Source organism: Girardinichthys multiradiatus, chromosome 5 (genome assembly GCF_021462225.1).
Source record: "Girardinichthys multiradiatus isolate DD_20200921_A chromosome 5, DD_fGirMul_XY1, whole genome shotgun sequence".
NCBI lineage: Eukaryota > Metazoa > Chordata > Actinopteri > Cyprinodontiformes > Goodeidae > Girardinichthys > Girardinichthys multiradiatus.
Genome location: NC_061798.1, coordinates 32,558,517 through 32,583,412, shown reverse-complemented (window position 1 = coordinate 32,583,412; position 24,896 = coordinate 32,558,517). Strand labels below are relative to the sequence as shown.

Sequence of the window (24,896 nt, the reverse complement as noted above, 5' to 3'; positions counted from 1 at the left end):
GGTAACAACATAAAATACTACAGCAGGTGTCTCCAGGTAATCTCTATGTGACTTTCAGGGAGGTGCACCAACCTTTATTTACCTGCTAATGTCATTAAAGCTGTGACCAATGCGGAGGATTATTAAGATGGACCGCTAGACAAACACATTCGGTCAAGTTAAAGTCTGCCAATCTGTGAGTTTGAGATGCATGGATTTGGCTTCTCTTCATACAGTCTTTTCATGATGACAGTTTCTGAATCGCTGTTCTTAAAATGTACTTTGATTAAAAAATGGTGTCCAATCACTGCTACAGCTCATCTGAACCACCATCTGAAAAGTAACACACATCAGGATTTGTTTTGTCAGTAAACACCAACAGCAGGATGCAGAAAATATGCAGCGATTTCCTTTTTTTGTTGGTAAAACATTTTACATTATAGTGAAAAAAGCAGAAGCTGTGTGTCTGTAGATTGCTGGTGTTACCTAGACTCACTGCAAATATTGTCATCTGTGTTTATTTAAAAAAAAGGTATCCCTAGAGTGGACATACAGCACCCTTCACGCTGTTAGCTCTGGTAAAGATGTGCAGCAAAAAAGGCAACAAATAAATGTATTTTTATTTGCTATACAACTGACTTCTATTATTAAAAACTGATTTCTTTTTTAGTAAATCATACTTTCTATCTTACTTTGTTCCTTGTCTGCAACTGAGATGCTTTTTGCTGGTCCTGGTCTGTAGACATAATCTTAGGCATAAATCACTGTGTTTCAGCTGCCGTTTAATGTTGGCTAAATTTGGCTCAACATTTATTCAGGTTTTCACCAGCTGGGCCTCCACCTATCTATTAAAGTTCCAAAGTATAATTTGGAAACACCCCAGGTACAGGTTCTACATTTGCGAGTAATTAAATATGACAAAATGATGAATGACAATCAACTTGTTTCATCAAAATATTTCCAACTATGAGATATATATTTGGCTATGGTATAAAGACTTTGAATTACACAATACTTAGCATGCATGTACCAAGTACTGTGAATTAAAGCACAAAAACTGAGTCATATTAAATAACTCGTGGATGAAGGCTAAATAGAACGGCGAAGCATCAGACTAAACAGAAAAGTGACTGGAAACAGCTTTCAGCTTAATCAACCCTGGGCAGTGGCCAGTCAATCTCTCTGTTGCTGAGTGAGAAACAGTCAAAGTTAGTCATTTTCACAATCAGTTTGGTGTTTCATATGAAGTACAGAGACGCAAGAATCTGTTTAAAATTTTTAGGATGACATTTCTAAAACACATCTGAGGTCTATTTAGGCTGCGATACAGCAATAGAAAGCAAGACTTTCAGTAAATAACAGGAAGGCTAAAATGAGTTCAGCAAAGTTTTTCTGCTTCATTGTTTTATACTCGCGTTGAACCTCTAATAAAATTGAAATCAGGTTTTTATGTACACTTAATAAATATAGAAGTGTTTCTCGCCCTGTCTGACAATAATTTTGACAAGACTTCTCCTGTTTTAGCTCAGTTAGGATTATAAAAAATATTTCAAGCTGCTAAATGACAGAATGAGAGACCATTATTTACACAATTATTTTCTTTAAGGCAGAGGTTTACACATATATCCCTATTTTTTGGTAGAATTGTCACTAAGATGTATTATTATATCAGATGTTTTATTTCCTACCACAATCTTAGAATAATTTGCCGTAATTTTTGGCCAATTTCTACTTGACAGAACTGTGGTAACTGAGTCAGATTTTGGGCCACCATGCTCCCACACACCTTTTCAGCTCTGCTCATAAAGTTTCTTTGATGTGCTCTTTGATGTACTCTATGATGAACTTCTATGATGTACTCACTTTGTAACAAATTAGCCAGTACGACTAAGATCAGTTTCCATTTTGAACCACTTGTGCCCAAGTTTTAACTTTCCGGCTAATGTCTTGAAATGAAACTTCAATATTTCAACATAATGTTCTTTACTCATTGCGTCGTCTATTTTGTCAAGCGTACCAGTCCCTCCTGCAGCAAAACACCTACAAAATATGATGCTACCACTCTCGCAAACAGCATCTACAGGCTGTAATCTGGCTTTTTATGTTGCTTTTGGAGCAATGGCTTCTTCAACACCCTTGCTGAGAGGCAATTATAGCCCCTGTCTGTACAGGACTGATTTCACTGTGGATAATGACACACCTTTATTAACTTCAGGCAGCATCTTCACAAGGTCTTTTGCTTCTGCTCAGGGGTTGATTTGTACATTTTCCACCATCCATCATCATCCATCACCTCCATCATCTCTAGGAACCCAACTTCTTTCTGAGAGGTGTGATGGTTGGACATTCCCATGGTGTTTATAGCTGCATTTAACTGTTTCAACAGATAAACATGGGACCTTCAGGTGTTGGGATGTGGGACCCAAAAATGAACTAGACCTGTGGAGGTCCACATTTCTCTTCTTGAAATCTTAGTTGATTTCTTTTCAATTTTTCACAAAAAGAGCCAGTGTGATAGGTGTGTTGCCATAAAATACTTCCACAGGGATGCCTTCAGTGTATGAAAATGTGAATTAATCAATCAGAAGCTTACAAAACCGGGCATCATCATTTGTTTTTTTTTATATTGCTTAAAAGAATAGGGGAAAAAAATAGAGAAAACAAGAAAACAGGTCAAGACAGTTTCTATGTGCTAACACCTCCAGTATGGCAACATCAAATATTCATGCCTTAACATTATCTCTCTACTCATGCAGCAGATGACATGCTCCCAGTAGAGCTGCATTTGTGCACAGAAACATGTCTAACCCGTTACCTTCCCTTTTTTTCTCCAGTAACCCCATGAGAAAGGTCCATTAGTGTCCCACCAACAGAGACGGGTCTCTGGTTTTATGCTTCTGTGGGTGTGTTTTTGTTGAAAGCAGAGCAGACCAACCGTGACAGGACACATACAGCCCCAGATCACTGCTGGTTCTGAACACAAGCCAGACATTCCTCGGTCACTGGTTGTGAGGTTGCCATAGCAGCCGGTCAATTGCGGATGTAGACAAGGGTGCTCTATTTTTTTTGTTATTGGTTTGCAGTTTTTTTTTGCTGAATGAGAGTGTTTTAGAGATGGTAGTGCCAACAGCAAACTTGTTGCCCGACGAGAAAGGTCTTTCTTTACGCTCTGTAAAAGGCTGGCTCTGTTCTGGGGACTCCTCTGGAACCTCTGGAGATCATTGTGGAAAGACGGATTCTTCATAAAATGAAGAACATTATGGAGAACCCGGAGCATCCTCTTCATGAGACTGTCCTACAACAACAGAGTGTCTTCAGTCAGAGGCTTCTTCAGATCTGCTGTAAGACGGAGCGCTACAGGAGATCCTTCCTGCCCACAGCCATCAGCATCTACAACGGCTCTTTGAAGAAACCTTCATAATATGAGCTATAACAACATTTAATTTCCCTTTGGGAATAATAAAGTATTTTTGAATTGAATTGAATTGTACTGTAGAGTTCTTACTGGTTTCATGCTGCCAATGTCATATTGCTGGGTATGTGGTAGGACCAAAGTGCAGAGAAGAGGCAAGGAGCACGATGAATGAAGGTAAGTTGAATTTAATAATTCCACACTCACAGAGGCAGGCAGGAAACTCCGAGATCCAGCAGGGAACTAAGGCCACTAAGGAACTTAAATACAAGCAAGAAATGCAGTGAGAACCAATGAACCACAAGACCAGGTAATCAATGAAAACACAAAACAGGTGTGGGTGACACTACTGGGAGACAGAGAGTGTGAAACCAATTAAGTAACAGGAGGTGGATGCAGCTCGCTCTTGAGCTCCTCCAGGACAGGAACCGGAAGTGGAGGCAGTCCGTCACCGAACCCCTCACGGGCAGGAACAGGACGTGATGGCGGTTCATCTTTGGACCCCTCCAGAATAGGACCAGAAACGGGATCAGGGAGTGAAGGCAGCCCGTCCTTGAACCCCTCACAGACCGGAACAGAATGTAACAGCAGTTCACTCATGGACCCCTCCGGAACAGGACCAGGAACAGGTAGCTGAGGTAATTGGGTCACGGAGGCTGGAGATGTGCCGTTGTGCCGGGCCTCAGTGGAGAGGCGCGCAGAGGGAGCAGGAAGCCTCTGCATGGAAGGGGTGATTTCCTCCAGAGCTTTCTGACGCTTGGCCTTGATGGAAAGGTGGATCAAATTATACTGGGGGGAAAAGCTGCCCCATTCCTGCTGTTGACTACCTCTAATCTCCGCCATGGTGAGCTGGGAAAGGTTGTAAGGTGTGAAAATAACCTGGCTATTACTTCAACTCTTTTGAACTCCTTCTCCATTCTTCTTGCTTGGTCCATGTGGCTAGATCTTTCTGTTATAATGCTGGGCTTGTGGTAGGACCAAATTGCAGAGAAGAGGCCAGGAGCACGATGAATGAAGGCAAGTTAATTTTAATAAGTCCACACTCACAGAGGCAGGCAGGAAAACCAGGAGTATCCAGAAATGGAGCCAGACTAGAACTGAGAGTAACCAGACGTAACCAGGTGCAACACAGGGTATCAACGACAAGGATATCAATGACGTAAAACAACAGACAAACTCAGAGATCCAGCAGGTAACTAAGGCAACTAAGGAACTTCAATACAAACAAGAAATGCAGTGAGAACCAATGAACGACAAGACCAGGTAATCAAGGAAAACACAAAACAGGTGTGGGTGACATTACTGCGAGACAGAGGGAGTGAAACCAATTAACAAGGCAAGACGCAGAACTAAAGGTAAACATAGATCCAAACCAGGTATAAAAAACAAAAATACAAACCCAAAACTCAGTCACTGGCTGGGTATGACAGCCAGTGAACTTTACACTAGTTGCTTCTGGAAAGTAATAACTCCCGACCCTTAAATTGTGCGCAAAGTGAGCTTTTGCACAGCAGCAGGGCAAGTTGTGACAATTACATTGCAGACAAATGTGACAGCAAATGTTGGCACAAAGTGGATTCTAAATACAAGCTTCATTTGACGTCAGGTTTCCTAGACTAATGTTTATTTTGACAGTGTTAGGTTATTCAAGGAGCGCAGAAGTAAATATCTGGGTTTACGTAGCTGACAAATAACTAGCGACAGTAAAAGTAGTAGGAGAGCTTAATGAGGTGAACGCCTGTAAAACCAAAACAATATGCTGGAAATTTAGAAAACTATTGAGCGGATGGTAATTGGGAAAGGGCCGTTTTCAGTCACCACTTTCACATTCAGTTGTCTCACAATAGATTATATTATATAAATCCACAATTCAGTTAAAAGAGTGAGCTTGAATAGTTAGTAGATTGAATTGCACACAGTGATGTATCTTTTTACAAGAATTATGGCATCAATGCAGAATGGCATGGGGGAAATCACCCTGTGGTTCTGCTCAGCCGTTCAGAAAACCCAGGTTGCCTTCAGCTTCTCTACAAAATTGGGAGATGAGAGACACTGTACTCTCACCTTCCTCTTGACAACACCCCATAGACTCTCTATGAGATGTAGGTGAGTCAGCTGGCCAATCAAGCACGGTAACATGGAGGTCATTAAAGCAAGTTTTGGTACTTTTGGGGGCTGCACTCTGGCGCAGTTGGTAGCACTGTTGCCTTATAGCAAGAAGGTCCTAAGTTTGACTCCCGGCATGAGGTCTTTCTGCATAGAGTTTGCATGTTTTCCCTGAGCATGAGTGGGTTCTCTCTGGGTACTCTGGCTTCCTCCCACAGTCCAAAAACATGACTGTTAGGTTAATTGGTCTCTCTAAATTGCCTTTAGGTGTGCTCCCCCGTGACACTGTATGAAAGAAGTGGGTATAGAAAATGGATGGATGGGTGGTACTATTGGTGGTGTGGGCAGGTGCAAGTCATACCAAAGTCAAATTCCTTGTTCGCGAATACAATATTGGCCAATAAAGCTTATTCTGTTGTAAGACTTCATAGAAATAAACTCTTGTAGTATTTAACTGTATGTAATGAGTCTATACAAGAAGTGTATGAAAAATAAATGAACTTTTTGATGATGTTCTAATGTATTACGTCACATCTGTACTTCAGAATGTGCATAATCTTAGAGAAAGTGCACATTTTGTTATACTTTGACACTAAATATTTCTAACTTACATCATCATGCAGTAAAACCAATCAGATACCATGAGAGGCGCCATGACAACACACGTCAAGAACCATTTAAACTGGCAGACATCTGCTCCCTGATATGTGCGTGCGCGTTCTCAAGAAGATTATAACAGCAGGGATTTGATTCCTCTCATCGAAACAGATTAATCCGGGAATATAAAGTGGATCGTATCGTTTATATTTTAGAGCTCACACACACACATACACACATCTACAGCAATGAAAACAACATCACATGTCAGCTGTGATTTTCAGCTGCTGTGGTGGGTTTGAAGCCTTTCATCACATCTGCTCCTTTAAAACCAAAAAGAGGAAATCAGATAAGAGATCAAGTTACATCATTACAGCAAATAGAACAACTATCCATTCCAGTGCACTGCCAGAGTCGAATTATTGTCTGAAACACAACATTAAGCACGTCTGTTCACTAGTATAGAATCATAGGAATGAGGAAATGTATATGTGACGTTTCTTCTAACTTTCATAATGAAAGATTGGAGCATTACAACTTGGGCATGCTGAAGCCTTAAAGAAGAGTGTAACTCCTTGTGAAAAAAAAACTATCTGCTCTTATGGCCTCGTTTGTTGGATCATTTAGAACCTCCGTTAAAGGTTTAAGGTTAAATAAAGGTTAAATAAATATACTTAGAATTCATATTGTTACTTATTATTTTAGTCTGTATGTTTTTGCGTTGTAACAATCCTCAAAGTGTGACTAAAACATTTTCTCTGCATGCTCTCTGTGTTCTCCTGTCCTGCAAGGTCCCTTATTTCTTGTAATAACTGAGTTTCTGCAGGAGTCAATGCTGCAGATGCAGGTGAAGCTAAAACTATCGCCTGTCATCCTTTGACAAAAAAACTTGTTACTTTCACTAACTTTCCTGAAATGAAGCCAATCCGACACGTCTCTGCTTGCATCTTAAACGAAAGTTGTCTCGCTTTAGATAGCTTCCGGATTACATCACTCACACACATTTGTATCTTCATGTTGAAGACAAATGCAGCATTACCAAAAGTGACTGTCATGGTTTTCACTAGCAATAATATTTTTAAACGGCCAACCTAGTCTAAATGACAGAAGTCTTCTTTCAGTCAGCTGAGTGGCAGTGTGCAGCAACAGGTGATGGAGAGGGTAGCTCTGTGCTACTCCTTGCTCCGTAAAGCCTTGTAAAACACCTGTCATTCTGGGACTCCAGCACTTTCTCAGGGATCTAATTTAAGTGGTTTTGTAATGGTAGCTTTTTATGGATGGATGAATGGATGGATGGATGGATGGTCATATGGACAGACGCAAACAACTTCTATGAATACAAACATATTTCCCCACTATATAAGATTTTGTTTGCAGCACTAGTGACCTTTATTTTTTTAGTGTTTTTTTCTTTGTTTGTGTTTTACAGTAGGTAAACAGAAAACAGGGGAGGACAGAGAGAGGAAGACATGTAGCAAATGTTGCCGGGGCTCAAACCCGTGACCGCCACATTGAGGACCAAAGCCCGGGTAGATGGGCTCCACTTTCATCCAGCCCTGGAAAATATTCAAAGCGGATTCTGAACTTTTTCAGACTCTAGAGAAACCCTGTAAAGTTCACACTTAGATAAACGAGTTTATCATAAAATATTTCATTCTCAGTCCCAAAAAAATGCTTCACAGTCCACCTGAAAGAACAAACTGGCCTGGATTTTTATTATTCTGCTTATTCAAACTAGTCTAACAAAGACAAACGGACGAGGGCCATTGCAGGCTCCAAATGAGAGCACTGAAACACAAAGTACAAATTATCCTCAGACAAGGACACACATTCCAACTTTGTCCTAAAAGGCAAACGGTCTGAGGGCAGATCAGGCCTGTAATTTCAGACACTGTCTCCCCAGTTATACAAGCATAGGGCTGCTCCTTCAAGCCTCCAACGTGACAGTGTTAGAAAATGGAGAAGAGCCGGCATGCAAAACTCCCAATCCTATCGATCCTACCCATTTCACTTCAGACTGTGCGTCAGGGAAACTGCTCACAGACTGCAGCTGCTACATCTCAGGACTCTGTGATAACTCTCCGCTCTTTTGCAGAGACAGTGCACTTGTTCACCTCTACAGAAGGCATATGGGCTAATTTAGATTTATTGCAACCTTTAAAATCAAAAGGTAAGCTCATTAGTGCACGAAGACAACAGTGAATCATTACTGGATTATTTAGGGTTTGATGATTTCAAACACATTTGCATCCATCCCTCCATCATCTACAGCCGCTTATCCTTAAAACAGGCAAGATTGGCTTGTGCCTATCTACAGGGGTCAGGGGGCGAGAGGTGGGGTACATCCTGCACAGATCGCCGGTCCATCACAGGGCAACATAGAGACACAGAGGGCAGGGCGCTTTACCCCTGTGCCATCACCCCCCCCCCACCAATAATCAAAGCATATTCCCCTAATCTCTATCTGATCTCTACCAATCAGATCAGAGCATATGCAGTTCATTGATGCATCTATAGAGTGAATGGAGTTCTTAGTTTTTGCATCTCATGAAGGAAAAATATATTTTTTTTTTAGGTATCACTAATCAAAGGCATCTACTGACAATTTGGGCAAAATGTCTTGTGCAGCTGATAGGGAATATGGTTTATTAGTATTGGTTTAAACAAGATCAAAAGCAAAAAAAAAACAACAGTAAGTGCTTCGGGCAAACCATCCTGGACTGAATTGTCAAAACTCAAAATTGGACTGGAACTCCATTATAACCAGATTGGGCCTTCTCCATTTTCTTCATGTAAAATAACTTCCAGCAATCTCCCATAAAGTAAGAAAAGCCTGAGGTAATTTTACTATCCCTAAAAGAAAACAGATTTGTACCTTCCCAAGCACACCATAAAAACACCAATGAATATGCAGTTTATATATTGTGCAGGAACAAAAACAAATCATAACAGAACAGGCCAACACTTTGATCAGTAAGTAATAAAACATGTTATTTGCACAAATTTCAGTTGCAAGATAAGTAAACCAAAGTAAAACTTGAAAAAAACAAAATAATTTTTCTTCAGTTTTTGAGATCTCACAAAGGACTGGGAAGAGTCCTGATCTTGAAGGAATTGCTCCTCTCTTGGAAGTTGAGCAGCCTGAAATTCCCAAAGGGAAACAGTTGCCAGAGGATGGCTCAATGAGGAAATGTGGCAGCTTTAAAGAGACCCTCTGCAGAGACATCAACCACTAATGTTCTATTAAACGAGACCTTCAGGACTCAAAAGAGAAAGCAGGAAAACATAATGAACAACACTTCTGACATCTCCTTCACATGTGGGGGTTCTCAGCGGAGCCCATCGAAGTGCCATAAATTACCCGCTTGTGATCCCTGGACAGCATGTGAGGCAGGCATTCTTTGAAAACCACAGAACAAGTGCAAATGGGGGATCACTAAATCACTTCCATGGACAAAGAATAAACAGCACTATAAGCTTTAGATGTAAAGATGAGACAAAAGAATGAAGGGGAGAAAGAGAGAAAATAAAAGCAGGATGAATGAGGATGCTTAAAATAGAAGCAGCATGTGGAGGAACAAGTAAAATTCAATTTAATCTAAATTTAATCTGGTGCTTGTGATGGCTTCTACCCTCCCCATATCAGTTATGGTAAACCCCAGCTGCAAAAGGTACACAGAGAGGCTTTCCGCATAATATAACGAATACCTTGATTTAGACTGTACCAAAAAATCTGTTTTTATGGATTCATGCGCAAGAAAATCTTCTGTTTGTGTCACAGAAAACCAACTCAGAGAGCCTCATTAAAGGCCTTAATTCAAATTTCATTATGTGTATGTCATTCAAATAAGTCCCTTACCGATGCAAGACCATTTTCTGTGACTTTACTTCAAACCCAAAAAACTATTTTGTTTAGTAGTCAGTAAGATGAAATACATAAGGAAGGATTAAAAGCATGAGGATAATGTGGAGGTTCAGGAGAAAATTATGACCCTTTATCGTTGAAGGTAAAAAAATTCAACAGCTCTGTTAATTCCAACAAATTCATCATCAGCTTGTCCACATAACACATAAAGAGAAAGTTGCTGCAAGTACAGTGCCTTGCAAAAGTATTTATACCCCTTGCATTTTTGTCACTTCTAACTCCAAACTATTTTATTGGACTCTAATGTGATGAATTGTCCAAAACAAACTGGTGCATGATTGTGAAGTGAAATGGTAAATGGACTGAGCTTATATAATGCTTTTCCCATCATACTAACCACTCAACACTCTTAATACTATAGCCACAATCACCCAAAGATGTGCAGATCAGTAAGGCACTTAACTCGAGTAAGTAACTTGGGCTAAGGGCCGGTTTAGGGGCACATCAGCATGTGACAGGAGGAAGTTGGAATCAAACCCCCAACTTTCTGCTGCAAGACAACTACTCTACACACTAAGCCACTGTAACCTAAGGTAAATGATACATGTTTTAAATTTTTTTTTTTTTTTACAAATACATATAAGAAAATTGTAGCCTGTATTTGTATACCGCCGCTTTTACTTTGGTGTCACCAAATAAATTCCAGTGGAGCCAATTTGCCTTCTAAAGTCACCAAATTAGTAAAAGAAAATCCCACTGTGTGAAATGTAAACATCTGCTAGAGAACTTTAACTAGAAAACAAGGTGGTGGCAGCATCAAGCTGTGGGCATGGGTGTAGTTCCAGAAATATAAACCTGTTACAGGCTGAAAAAGACTTGAGACTGAAGCAGAGATTCACCTATCACCTGGACAATGACCCCTTAACATACAGCAAGAGCTACAGTAGGACAGTTTAGATCAAAACATATTCATATGTTAGAACAGCCCAATCGAAGCTCAAAACAAACCCAATTGAAAATCTGTGACAAAATCTGAAAAGTGATGTTCACAGGCACTCTCCATTAAAACCAGACTGACCTCTCTAGCTGTCCAAAGCTGGTAGAGACCACAACAGACTTGCAGCTGTAACTGCAGTCAAAGGTGGTTCTGCAACATACTGACTCAGAGGGCAGGAATGTAAACCCAAAACCTTCTAGACTTTTCTTTGTTCGCAACAAGAAAATAAAAACCATGTCTGCTTTTCTTTCCACTTCACAATTATGCAAAACTTTGTGTTGGTCTATCACAAAAAGTCCCAATAAAATATACTGAAGTTTGGAATGACAAACATTTGTTTGTGAATACCTTTGCAAGGCAATGTCTTGTGCAATCAGAGTGTGGAGTTTTTTCACCTTACATTTCCTAACAGTTTGAGGGGTTACATTAATCTTGCACTGCTGTTGAACACACACTAAATAAGTTTCCATACTGCTTGGTAGACAGCAAAATGTTTAGTTGTCCCGTGTTTTGTTGTAGGCATTTAAAAGTAAACACAGGTGCATGCAAGAGAGCATTGAGTGAAGTTGGCAGTGTGAATCCTGTCCCGCCTGATCTAAACTGGTCGAGCTTAAAATAAAACCTGCCATCTGAGCAGTTACAACATGTAATCAGCAACCGCTACCTGACCCATAAAATGACAATGAAAACAGAGAACGTATGGATGGAAAACAAAAAAGGAGAGAAAAACCAGCTATTGACGTGCTGCTTCTTCTACAAAATGGAAAATATGGAGAAACAGACATAATTCAGCATCCAGCTGGTGTCACACAACTTATTGTTGTGTCTGAATATTAGAAAAGTTGCCCTAAGAGGCCAGAGGTCTTTATTTTAACACTCAATGGAGCCACCTGTTTGCTGGTGCCAGATATCTATTTAGCTGCCCTTCAAAACCACATGGAGCAGAAACAACACACCATGCAGTGTGTGACCACAAGTGCAACACACAATCGAAACGATGAACAGAAACCCACTGCGTTGCAGCTGTAAATAATGACGCCAGCTAACCATCAAACGGTTGACACAACAGTTATTATAGTTGTTCAAAAAGGAGACTGCACATCTGGACCCAAACAGTTTATAGGAATAAAGAGAAAAAATTTAATAAAAAATAACTTTTTACAACTTCTTCATCACTACCCTGGTCATACTCTGCAACCCCGAAATTCACTATAGTGACAAAAGTATTTATTTACCCATCCTAACCATGGAGTTCAGGTGATCCAATCACTTCCCTGGCCATATGTGGATAAAATCCAAGCTAAGACAATTATTTTTAATAGTTGCTACTCTTAAAGTTTGCATACAGTAGACACATTTGGTTGTTTGTGCCTTATAGATTTATTTATTGTCATTATAAGTATTTTAGGAGTATATAATTACTATTAATTATTACAGCAGGAAAAAAGACAGTCATGGTGTGTAAACTAAAAGCATCACACATCACTGATGTTGAGGCAATATATGTGTAAATCAACAATGAAACTGTATAATTCGACTCAAGGTTATCAAACTGAGAATCTCATGACTAGAGTCAACTACCAAATTTAAATTTCCCACCAGTGACGAAAAAGACATTTACTACTATAATATGTTTACTTCATATTTAAATATGTAGCCGCCATGATTAATGACAGTAAAAGACAAAGCTGTGCAGCACAGGTTTGCTTTTCATTTCTGTAGTGTCTGTAGAAATCCAAGATTCATATAAATCACCAGTTCTTCCACTGAGTAGCTCTGCCAAAAAACTTAACATGCTGAATTACTTCTGATAAGGATGGAATGGAGGTTGCTTTGCTAGACATACAACATAAAATTTTATCGATGGTTGGTCAGGACATGGACAATCAATAATGGCACAACAGCGGCCTGCTGCAAACCGTCTGCTTAGGGCACCACCCTTAGATGCACTCAGCTGCTCGCTCTGCTTCAACTCCTAAAACTGGGACACCAGCAGGGAGTGAAGTGGAAACCTGCAGTGGAAATTTGCTCTTGCCCTTTAAGACTACACTGACAAACAGTGAACGCCAAGGGAACCACACTGAGCATGTACAGAGAATTTAAATACATTTTAAAGTCAGAGGAAGAACAGGTAACCAAGGAATTTCTACACAAACATCTTGTCAGGCTTAAAGTGAATGTCCACCTGAATATATCCTAATCTTTGTTCTTACAAGTCCTCAGAGGTTTGTTGCAACTGCAAACCTACCAAGACACTTCTTGTCCACCTAAATGGACAGGCTGAGCTGGTAAGGCATTAATCCGAGAAGCAACCAGGAGGCCCATGGTAACTGGAGGAGCTGCAGAGACCCGTAGCATGGATGGGAGAATCAGCTGAAAGGACAAGTATTAGTCCTGCTCTCTACAAATCTGGCATTTATAGCCAGCATTTATAGAAAGCCTCTGTTGAAATAAACCCAAAGAAGTCCCGTTTGTAGATTGCCAAAAGCCATGAAGGGGACACAGTAATCATATGGAACAAGATGCTCTGGTTAGATGAGACCACAGATGAACTTTTAGACATCTAAAACACTATGTATGGCAGAAAGTTAACACTGCACATAGCTCTGAATGCAATATCTCCATGGTGAAACACGGTGGTGGCAGTATCATGCTAAAACAGCTAAATACAGGGCAATCCTGGAGGAAAATCTGTTAGAGGCAGAAAACTACTCAGAGGTTCATCTTCAAAGAGGACAATGACACTAAACATTCAACCAGCTCTACAGTGGAACGGTTTACATCAAAGTATATTCACGTGTTAGAATGGCCCAGTCAAAGTCCAGACCTTAATCTGAGAATCTGTGGAAAGCTTTGAAAATCAATGTTCAAAGATTGTGTACATTAAGTGTGAACACACCTGAGCTGTTTTGCAAAGAAAAATGGCCAAAAATGAAAGTGTCTAGATGTGCAAAGTTGGAAGAGACGTCCCTCAAGACTTGCAGCTGTTACTGTATTCATTTGTGCTTTTTATGACATGCACTCCCTATTCAACGTCCGTCCTTATCTTTAAAGTAACCATAAATCTGTCCCTAACACTATTCTGTAAAACAGTACATACAAATACACACACACAACACCTCTATCCAGTTCTAAACAGTAAGGTGTTCATCCGTGAGAAACGAGCCTTGAGTCAATACTGCAGAGTAAATATCCAAATATGGTGAACATGTTGTAAAATCTCCAAACAACTGTTCAAAGGGCACAACTCAGAAAAGGATAATGATCTCCTGTCTCTACACAAGCCTGTGAATGTGTCAGAATATATGAACACAAATGGGCTGATGTAAAAAAGAAACACAAGTATTAGGAATTTCAGAAAGGCAAATGAACGTGATGCACATTTCAAAAGTTTGTCAGCTGCAATGGCACCCACACCTCTACCCTCAAACCCAGAACTTAGTTTGCGGAGTAACCATAAGTCCTAATAACTCTAAGCCAAAGGCAAAAGAAAACTACATTAATCGTGTTTGCTCATATTTGTGATCATAAAGCTAATTTATTAAGAGAGAACATGAACCAACTTGAATGCTGCACACTTAGTGAGCATTCGTAGAGTTTTAACAGTGAGTCTGAGCGAGGGTGTGGTAGCTGTTGGTTGCATTATGGTTTCAGTGAACCACTGACTGTTGTGATTCTGTTGCCAGTGTCATAACATCAACACAAGTAGTAACACACAGGCACAACTGATGTAGCCGCTGCTGCAACTTATTGAGACATGTCTTGATTAAGGCAGAATAACTGAAGTGAGAGAGAAAATGGGAAACGATTACTTAAAGTATTAGTGGGTGGGGGGAACAGTTTATTTTCCAACAACTTAATGTTGTATCTCCCTGCAGTTTGTAGATTAAACTGGAATATAAAACAGGAAAATATGTCTTTTCTCTTTTAGTTTAGTTTAACTACAGTACATCCTTCACAGCCTTTATTTCAGCTTTTAGATCCCTCTGAATACCCTTCACCTAGGGATGGGTACCGATTTCGGTCGTTTCATAGATATCGACCAAATTCCGTCAGTACTACTGAGTACATATTCACATAAAATCAAATGGTACCACGTTTCAGTACCAAAACACATCATTGTTACACTGAGGGAGCAGAAGAGCGAGCAATTTTCCATGGCTGACATGAACACAGCATTGCACGCCCAGGAGCGTTATGAAGTCAGTAGCCGCTGGTACCGTCAACAAAGGAAGCATGGCTGATAGAAGGCGCTTGAAAGTATAGGTCCACTTTTCAAAATGCGATGCAGATTATGGTCGCTGCAATATTTGTGAAGCGAAGTGCAAGGCCAGTGGCGCGAATCCTTCTAATCTGAGGAAGTACCTGCTTAAGCAAAATACTTTTCTCAAGGCTGAAGAGTGCCCAACTTTCATCAGCCTCAGATATACGACTTCAACTCCTGCATTCGACACCGTTAGCACGCCTGCATCCATTAGCGACACGTTGTCTGTGCAGGGCAACATGGGAGATTGTAACTGAGATGTTACAACACAAATAACTGGTTGTTGTTTTGATATATTAATCAACGTTTTTACATTGAGAAGTAAATATGTTAAATTGAAAAATGTTGAGATTTTATTATTAAACGAAATAACATTTATCAACACATAAATACACACAAAAGTACCAAACATTGGTACTCCTTGAATACAGATATAATTTCCCAGGTACCGGGCATCGGTACCGTATCAGTTCAGATGTGAAAGGTACCCATCCCTACCTTCAGCCAGCAATGAAATGACAATTAAATAAATATTTCTGTCTAATGTTTACACCTTGAGGCTCGTATTCAGATCAGCTGAGGAATTTGAAGCACACAAACATGGGTAGGCCATACAAATCCCACCAACTTAAACATCTATGGTGCATTCCTTAATATTTATTCACAGCTCCATGTGAGCTTACATGTTCCCGCACCATAAAATTCACATGGGATCAACATGATGACAAGCAGCCTTTATTGAGCATGTATCATAATAAAACCATTGTTTATTAGTTTTCTTACCTACATGATAAAAAGTCATGCATCTGAGGCCTCTAACCCAACTGACTGGTTACTAAGTTGAAACAAGTTCTTGGGGTCGTACCTAATAAACAACCACTTAGCTGATGATCAACTAATACTTGGAAGTGCTGTTCTTCCTCTACTGCACTCACTCCCCAGTATGAAAGTGTGAATGCGAGATTTATTTTGAAACCTGCCTCGATGTCCAACAGTCTGGTAAAAGTTAGAGAAAAACTTCACCTTGTTTCACTAGTGTCCAACTAGAAAAATTCTAGCTTTGATTTGAGTAGATTTATTCAGTGAGGAAAATGGCATGCTAAAAAATATGTGGCTTTTAAAAGAAAATCACAAATTATGGGTCAGTCCCAATAAATTAAATGTAACTGAAGTGCTCTTGTAATATAAACTTTTCTAAAATTGGTCTGTGTTTCTAAGAAACGTTTAACTAGTAATCCACGACTTCCCTGCTTCCCTCAGGTATTAATATGATGTGATAAAGATGCCTATTAGCCACTCTTCAAAATGAGGAAAGGGGAACAAACCACTAAAGTAAATCATGTGTTTTGATCCTCATAAATCAGTTACTTGACCTACAATAACAGTAGGGCTGAAAAATATATTGTACATATCGTTATCCTAATTTAAGTGTTTGCAGTAGTATTATTACAAGTACTACATGGAAGGAAATATATTATTTTCAATAATATTGTTCCCAGTTTCATAAATGTATGCTTTGCATGGCTATTGGACAGAGTCTGACTACAGTACAGGTCCTTCTCAAAATATTAGCATATTGTGATAAAGTTCATTATTTTCCATAATGTCATGATGAAAATTTAACATTCATATATTTTAGATTCATTGCACACTAACTGAAATATTTCAGGTCTTTTATTGTCTTAATACGGATGATTTTGGCATACAGCTCATGAAAACCCAAAATTCCTATCTCACAAAATTAGCATATCATTAAAAGGGTCTCTAAACGAGCTATGAACCTAATCATCTGAATCAACGAGTTAACTCTAAACACCTGCAAAAGATTCCTGAGGCCTTTAAAACTCCCAGCCTGGTTCATCACTCAAAACCCCAATCATGGGTAAGACTGCCGACCTGACTGCTGTCCAGAAGGCCACTATTGACACCCTCAAGCAAGAGGGTAAGACACAGAAAGAAATTTCTGAACGAATAGGCTGTTCCCAGAGTGCTGTATCAAGGCACCTCAGTGGGAAGTCTGTGGGAAGGAAAAAGTGTGGCAGAAAACGCTGCACTACGAGAAGAGGTGACCGGACCCTGAGGAAGATTGTGGAGAAGGGCCGATTCCAAACCTTGGGGGACCTCCGGAAGCAGTGGACTGAGTCTGGAGTAGAAACATCCAGAGCCACCGTGCACAGGCGTGTGCAGGAAATGGGCTACAGGTGCCGCATTCCCCAGGTCAAGCCACTTTTGAACCAGAAACAGCGGCAGAAGCGCCTGACCTGGGCTACAGAGAAGCAGCACTGGACTGTTGCTCAGTGGTCCAAAGTACTTTTTTCAGATGAAAGCAAATTCTGCATGTCATTCGGAAATCAAGGTGCCAGAGTCTGGAGGAAGACTGGGGAGAAGGAAATGCCAAAATGCCAGAAGTCCAGTGTCAAGTACCCACAGTCAGTGATGGTCTGGGGTGCCGTGTCAGCTGCTGGTGTTGGTCCACTGTGTTTTATCAAGGGCAGGGTCAATGCAGCTAGCTATCAGGAGATTTTGGAGCACTTCATGCTTCCATCTGCTGAAAAGCTTTATGGAGATGAAGATTTCATTTTTCAGCACGACCTGGCACCTGCTCACAGTGCCAAAACCACTGGTAAATGGTTTACTGACCATGGTATCACTGTGCTCAATTGGCCTGCCAACTCTCCTGACCTGAACCCCATAGAGAATCTGTGGGATATTGTGAAGAGAACGTTGAGAGACTCAAGACCCAACACTCTGGATGAGCTAAAGGCCGCTATCGAAGCATCCTGGGCCTCCATAAGACCTCAGCAGTGCCACAGGCTGATTGCCTCCATGCCACGCCGCATTGAAGCAGTCATTTCTGCCAAAGGATTCCCGACCAAGTATTGAGTGCATAACTGTACATGATTATTTGAAGGTTGATGTTTTTTGTATTAAAAACACTTTTCTTTTATTGATCGGATGAAATATGCTAATTTTGTGAGATAGGAGTTTTGGGTTTTCATGAGCTGTATGCCAAAATCATCCGTATTAAGACAATAAAAGACCTGAAATATTTCAGTTATTGTGCAATGAATCTAAAATATATGAATGTTAAATTTTCATCATGACATTATGGAAAATAATTAACTTTATCACAATATGCTAATATTTTGAGAAGGACCTGTAGATGCTAACACCTGACACAAGTAATGATACTGAAGATACTAAGGATCAACATGAGTGTCGGAGGCATCATGATGAGAAAGAGAAGAAAGGGGGAAAAGGTGGATTTATTGCCACTGACATCATCATGGCATTATATCACTTAAATATCCCAATCGCCTGCTTTTCTAACATTTTGCAGAACTAATTAAGAGTAATAGTTAAAAAAATTAAACAACTGAAATTGTGACACGCAAGGTAGTACAAGGAAACAAGAAGATGGTAAGGGACATACAAAGAAAACCTTAAAAGCACACTGTTAGACAACTGTAGCAACGAGTGACAGGGCCTAGATGCTATCTTCCTGCTAACTGGTTGTTTGAGAGCCATGATGGAAAAGGTATTTTCATTCCCACCTTCACAATAATCACATCTGGAATTTGCTAAACTCTAAAATCACTTGAATTGTGTTTTGTGTCAGATAAGACCACGATTGAGCTTTTTGCCAAAACATAACTAAACGTGTATTTGCCTTATTTCCACTGTCAAGTATAGTGGAGGATTAATGATGCTGAGGGCCTGTTTCTCTTCACAGGGAGCCTTATTAGACACCATGGCATCATAAGCGCTTTGAAATACCGGGACATTTAAAAAATATGAGAACTGCTGAAAAACTGCACAATGGCTTGGATCTTTCAGCGGTATAATGATTTAAGACAAGAGTCCAAATCAGCACAAAATTGCCTCACCAGACACAAAAAACACATTTTTTTAATTACCATGGTTGACACCCCTTTGTTTCTCTCTGGGCTTTAACCCTGTTTGAGATATTGGCTTTTCTGGTTTCATTGTTGTTTGTTTTAATGAATCAGCTCTCTATTGTACTTGTTTTATTGTGTTGTTGCTTTAATTGCTTTTAAAATTTCTTGTTTTATTAGCCTTTCAGGGTGTGTAAACCCCTTTGACCAATGAAGTTGTTACAGAAATAAAGTATTGTTGAGTAAATGAGGCTTTGGAATGTCAGAGGTGAGATTTTCCTATATTTCTCTATGTGAGATTATGTTACTGCAATAAAATATATTTTTTGAAGGATTTTTCCATATCTTCAACAGAGGTACTTATAGGAGTCAGAGGCACTATAAGTGAATGTACCACGGATGGACTGTCAATATTTCCTGCTTTGCACTTACTGGACTCTGTAGTATTTGGGTGACACGTTTCTTCTGCTCCAGAACATTAAAGTCCTGCCGGAGATCTGGCGACATTTTTCTGGCTCTGATGTACTCCGGATCATTGACATTGACTCGGTCGAAATAGCGCTCCTTCGTCCCCCCACCTGGTGGTGGAGGAGTGGTCACCACCCCCTGATGGCTGTCCGCACTCATGCCTGCTTCACCTTGCTGCTTTGCTCTATGGCTGCTGCTTTGACCCTCTTACCTGAAAAACAAAGACATGGACATATTAGAATATAACATACAATACAATAACATGCTGTTCGTGCTTGTGCTCCAAAAGCAAAGCGGTGGTGAAAAGAACAGAACTACAGCCATGTTGGATGCAAATCCTGCAGTAATCATGGTGCAGAGCAGATTTGCTTGCAGTGAGTAAAATGCAAAAGAAGAAATGTACCAGCGTATTTTGCTGTTCATGTATATGCTCATTTATCTTTAAGCTACTGCAGTGCAAAAAACTTCACACTTGTGGGCAAATAAGAGTCATATTACACACTTGAACACTGCATCGCAAAAGTATTTCTAGTATTTCTAAGCCTTTTGTGGTATGTCTCTACCAGCTTGGCACATCTGGGGAATGAAATTCATCTTTGCAGAATGTTTTCTCTAAACATCAGATGAAACCAGATGTCGGGAGTGAAAGACTAATAGTTGTCATTTCAACAGATTCTCCCACCTGAGCTGTGGATCTCTGCAGTTCCTTCAGAGTTACAGTGGGACTAAAGACTGTTTTCTTATTAATGCTGTCCTTGCTCAGTTTAGGTGTCTTTATTGGTCTTTCCGTTTTCATATGACAGCTTAAATAGTGCTCATTGAGATGCTCCAAGATTGGGATATTCCTTAAACCAACTGCTTTCCCAAAACATTCTCACTGACCTGTCTGCTGTGTTCCTTGGTCTTCACAATCGTGTTTGTAACTAATGTTCTCTGACAAACCTCTGAGCCCTTCACAGCTCAGCTGTATGTACACTGAGATTAAATTACACATGGGTGGAGTCTTTTTGCTAATTAGGTGACATTAGGAGAAAATTGGTTTTATAAAGGCGTTTTAGAGTAAAGGCGGCAGAACATAAATGCCCGCCACACATAAGATTTTTATTTGTAAAATATTTTGAAAACCATGTATCCTTTTAGTTCCACTTTGCAATTATCACTTCTTTGTGTTGATACATGATATTATAAAGCAACCTTTTGACAAAATATTTAAAAGAAAAGATTAAAACCTCAATAACACATTTTCCCCAAATTAATCAAAGGTTTACACCAAAATATAATCACATATGCTACGAATCTCACTTTACGTCTGTACTGTATCCTAATGAAAGATTTCCCCCTGCTTAAGGCCATCACTAGCCAAAGTAATTGAAAACACCGAGCATGGGACAATCAAACTTAACAGCAAACAACATAATGACTTGTCTGTCATCACCAGATGAGACAAACAACATTTTGCTGTGTGCTCGTCAAACAGGAAGGGGACAGGCCCTTTTATCGGCCCTCAGAGAGGTACTTTTCATTGTGTCAATGCTGTGTCCTAACAGCAGAGGTTTTGTTCTGCACACAGACAAGTCACCAGTGCGTACAGGTCATTCTGACAGCTCGGACCACAAAGTGCATGGGAAGGACAAGTAGACCTTGACTGACTTGGGAGTTGGTTTACTCCTACTGTTCATTCTCAGGTCATCTGGCATGACAACAAGCACTTTGCAGGATGTACAAGTTGCAAGGTAGAGCAACAGAGGCAAAAGGCTTTGTTGCTTTGCCAAAGAAAAATAACAAAGGGGATAACAATCTAACAAACACAAGAGTTCATAAACCAACTCAATTCTGTAAGGTAAAGGAAATTAAATAAGATACCTTCCAGGTGCCTCTACAACAGCTATAGCTGCTGTTAATAATCAGGTGGTATATTAGGAATAGGTGGAGCTAATGAGAATGCTGCCAGATGGTTTCTTGGCATGCAGAGGAATGGGAGTAAGAGAGCAGAAAAAAATCAAAGAAAGAAATCCGCTGATTTCTGTCTTCAAAAGCTTAGGAAGGTTGCAATTTAGCCATTATTAGTCCACAATTTACTTCTTCATCCCTTTAAAGTCTCACTGCTGTCACCTCAGTAGGTGGAAAGATGGTAAAGAGGTGTTATTTGGTTTGACAGATGCCACTAAGCAGCTCATTCTGGTTAAATGCCACTTATAGAGACAACCAAAATTAGCCAAGCGACACGTAGCTCAGCCAGTAGAGCAGAGGCATAGCACTCAGACATGACAAAGTCAAAATAAACCCTCCCACATGGAGAGAAGTGTACTATGGAAAGCAATGTTTTCACAAGACTTTATTTGCAGAACAGTATCATGCTGTCAACCTGTTAGAGGCATCAAAATGACATGAAACTGGGGTGAAAGTTCAGCTTCCAAAAGGACAGCAATCCTAAACATATGACCAGAGACACAAATTGAAGCGTTAAAGTGTTAAAAAAAGGTCTAGTCATAGTCCACACCTAAATTGCCACTAAACAGTAAACAAGAATTGTCAAGTCTTGTTAACAGACACTCTCCATCCAATCAGACAAGGCTTTAACTGCTTTGCAAAGAAGAAAGGGCAAAAAGCTCAGCGCCTTTATGTGCAAAATGTTTTGTGGTCTTTTGTGGTATGTCACTACCACCACTGGTAGAGGTGTACCATAAAAGACCATGAAAGATGGTTCAACCAAGTACTGACTCTGAGAGGCTCAACGAAAATCTGAACATTTCTCGGATTTCCTTTTTTGGGAAAAATTTTAAAACCATAAACCCTCTTCCCAATCATGCATTCCCTTGCAAATGTCAAAAGGCGAGAAACCTCAACAGATGCCGAAACAGCACAAACTTTTTGGGTGGAGTTGGTGCATAAAGTGCCAAACATAGTCACACTGACATAAGAAATAAATAGAAAAATATCTATTCTCATCTAACCTATGGATGTAGGATCTGCACACACAGGTGTCACAACCGGTATTTCCTAAATGTATTTTACTTCTAAACATAAACTAGGAAAACAGGAAACAGTGCACGTTTAACTATATTCTCCAGCTAAGACTATGATTTATATTACAGAAATGAATAAAAGCCCCCACAAAAAAATTATTCCGTAATTGAAGGCAGCTGTAGAGCATTGAGTTATGTAACTTGATACAGAACCTATCGTCCTGCCTGTAATGCTCTGCTTACAGAGGAGTTGCGTGATCAGAATGCAATACACTAAAACCTAAAACCAAAGCAAAAAAAAAAAAAAAAGTGATCAAACTGGGTAGATATTGTCGCATTAAGCTAAAGATGATTTAAGAGAGCAAATATGGGACTTTTTATCCATTACTTTGCAGTGTTTGCTCTGATGGAGTTTCATGCTACATCAAAGCCAAAAACTAGAAAAAAACAACCTAAAGTTAAAAGCATTCACAATACTTTGGAGAAGGTGTGGCTGACAAGCGAAGTTCAGGCTTGAAATTTGTTCTGATAAGGATTCTGCATGGCTGAATGGAACAGCTGGAGCTTCACCAAAATAAAGTCACATCTCCCACCCAAAACACATACACGTGCACACACACACATACACACACACACACACATCCGTGTTTTACTATCTTTATGAGGACTTTTCAGTTACTTCCATTGACTTCCATTCATTTTCCTTGATTTTTAGTGCCTAACCCTAACCCTAACCAGTTAATACCTAACCCTAACCCTAACAATAACTCAATTCATACCCTAGTCCTAAACCTAACCCTTGTCCCAAGAACGGAATTTAAAAAAGTGAGGACCAGGAAAATGTCCTCACTTTGTCAAAATGTCCTCACTTTGCGATAAAAATACGAAAAATGGTTCTCGCTCAGCAACAAGTACAAGAACACACACACACACAGACTCCCAATGTCAATATCAGTCAATAGAAAATTGTGTGACCAAATCCAGAAATATTGAATGTTTCAGAGTTAAGGTAGAATGTATTTGCTGTATTCTGGTTTTGTTTGTGTTTCCCACACCACTACAGATGTTTGCTTGATTTAAACAAAGCACACAGGAGATCTAGAACAAATTCAGTTCTCTCTCAATCAAATTATGCTTAATAACCTACTGGAAACTACAGGGGTTGGACAATGAAACTAAAATACATGTCATTTTAGTGTGGGAGGTTTCATGGCTAAATTGGACCAGCCTGGTAGCCAGTCTTCATTGATTGCACATTGCACCAGTAAGAGCAGAGTGTGAAGGTTCAATTAGCAGGGTAAGAGCACAGTTTTGCTCAAAATATTGAAATGCACACAACATTATAGGTGACATACCAGAGTTCAAAAGAGGACAAATTGTTGGTGCACGTCTTGCTGGCGCATCTGTGACCAAGACAGCAAGTCTTTGTGATGTATCAAGAGCCACGGTATCCAGGGTAATGTCAGCATACCACCAAGAAGGACGAACCACATCCAACAGGATTAACTGTGGACACAAGAGGAAGCTGTCTGAAAGGGACGTTTGGGTGCTAACCCAGATTGTATCCAAAAAACATAAAACCACGGCTGCCCAAATCATGGCAGAATTAAATGTGCACCTCAACTCTCCTGTTTCTACCAGAACTGTCCATCGGGAGTTCCACAGGGTCAATATACACGGCCGGGCTGCTATAGCCAAACCTTTGGTCACTCATGCCAATGCCAAACGTCGGTTTCAATGGTGCAAGGAGCGCAAATCTTGGGCTGTGGACAATGTGAAACATGTATTGTTCTCTGATGAGTCCACCTTTACTGTTTTCCCCACATCCAGGAGAGTTATGGTGTGGAGAAGCCCCAAAGAAGCGTACCACCCAGACTGTTGCATGCCCAGAGTGAAGCATGGGGGTGGATCAGTGATGGTTTGGGCTGCCATATCATGGCATTCCCTTGGCCCAATACTTGTGCTAGATGGGCGCGTCACTGCCAAGGACTACCGAACCATTCTTGAGGACCATGTGCATCCAATGGTTCAAACATTGTATCCTGAAGGCGGTGCCGTGTATCAGGATGACAATGCACCAATACACACAGCAAGACTGGTGAAAGATTGGTTTGATGAACATGAAAGTGAAGTTGAACATCTCCCATGGCCTGCACAGTCATCAGATCTAAATATTATTGAGCCACTTTGGGGTGTTTTGGAGGAGCGAGTCAGGAAACGTTTTCCTCCACCAGTATCACGTAGTGACCTGGCCACTATCCTGCAAGAAGAATGGCTTAAAATCCCTCTGACCACTGTGCAGGACTTGTATATGTCATTCCCAAGACGAATTGATGCTGTATTGGC

At 40.2% G+C, this 24,896-nt stretch overlaps 1 protein-coding gene across 11 annotated transcripts in view; it reads right to left on the bottom strand.

Annotated features, from left to right (window-relative positions):
- Positions 1-24,896, bottom strand: part of add3a (adducin 3 (gamma) a) — a 158,035-nt gene that overhangs the window by 32,452 nt on the left and 100,687 nt on the right. For 10 of the 11 annotated variants that reach the window (XM_047364338.1, XM_047364332.1, XM_047364336.1 and 7 more), the window contains one exon: positions 19,549-19,795. In XM_047364338.1, coding sequence (XP_047220294.1) covers positions 19,549-19,743 — 195 coding nt within the window. In that variant the 5' untranslated portion in view covers positions 19,744-19,795. Of the gene's footprint in view, positions 1-3,484; positions 3,624-19,548; positions 19,796-24,896 lie in introns of those variants that run through there. The other variant, XM_047364342.1, reaches the window with a different exon arrangement.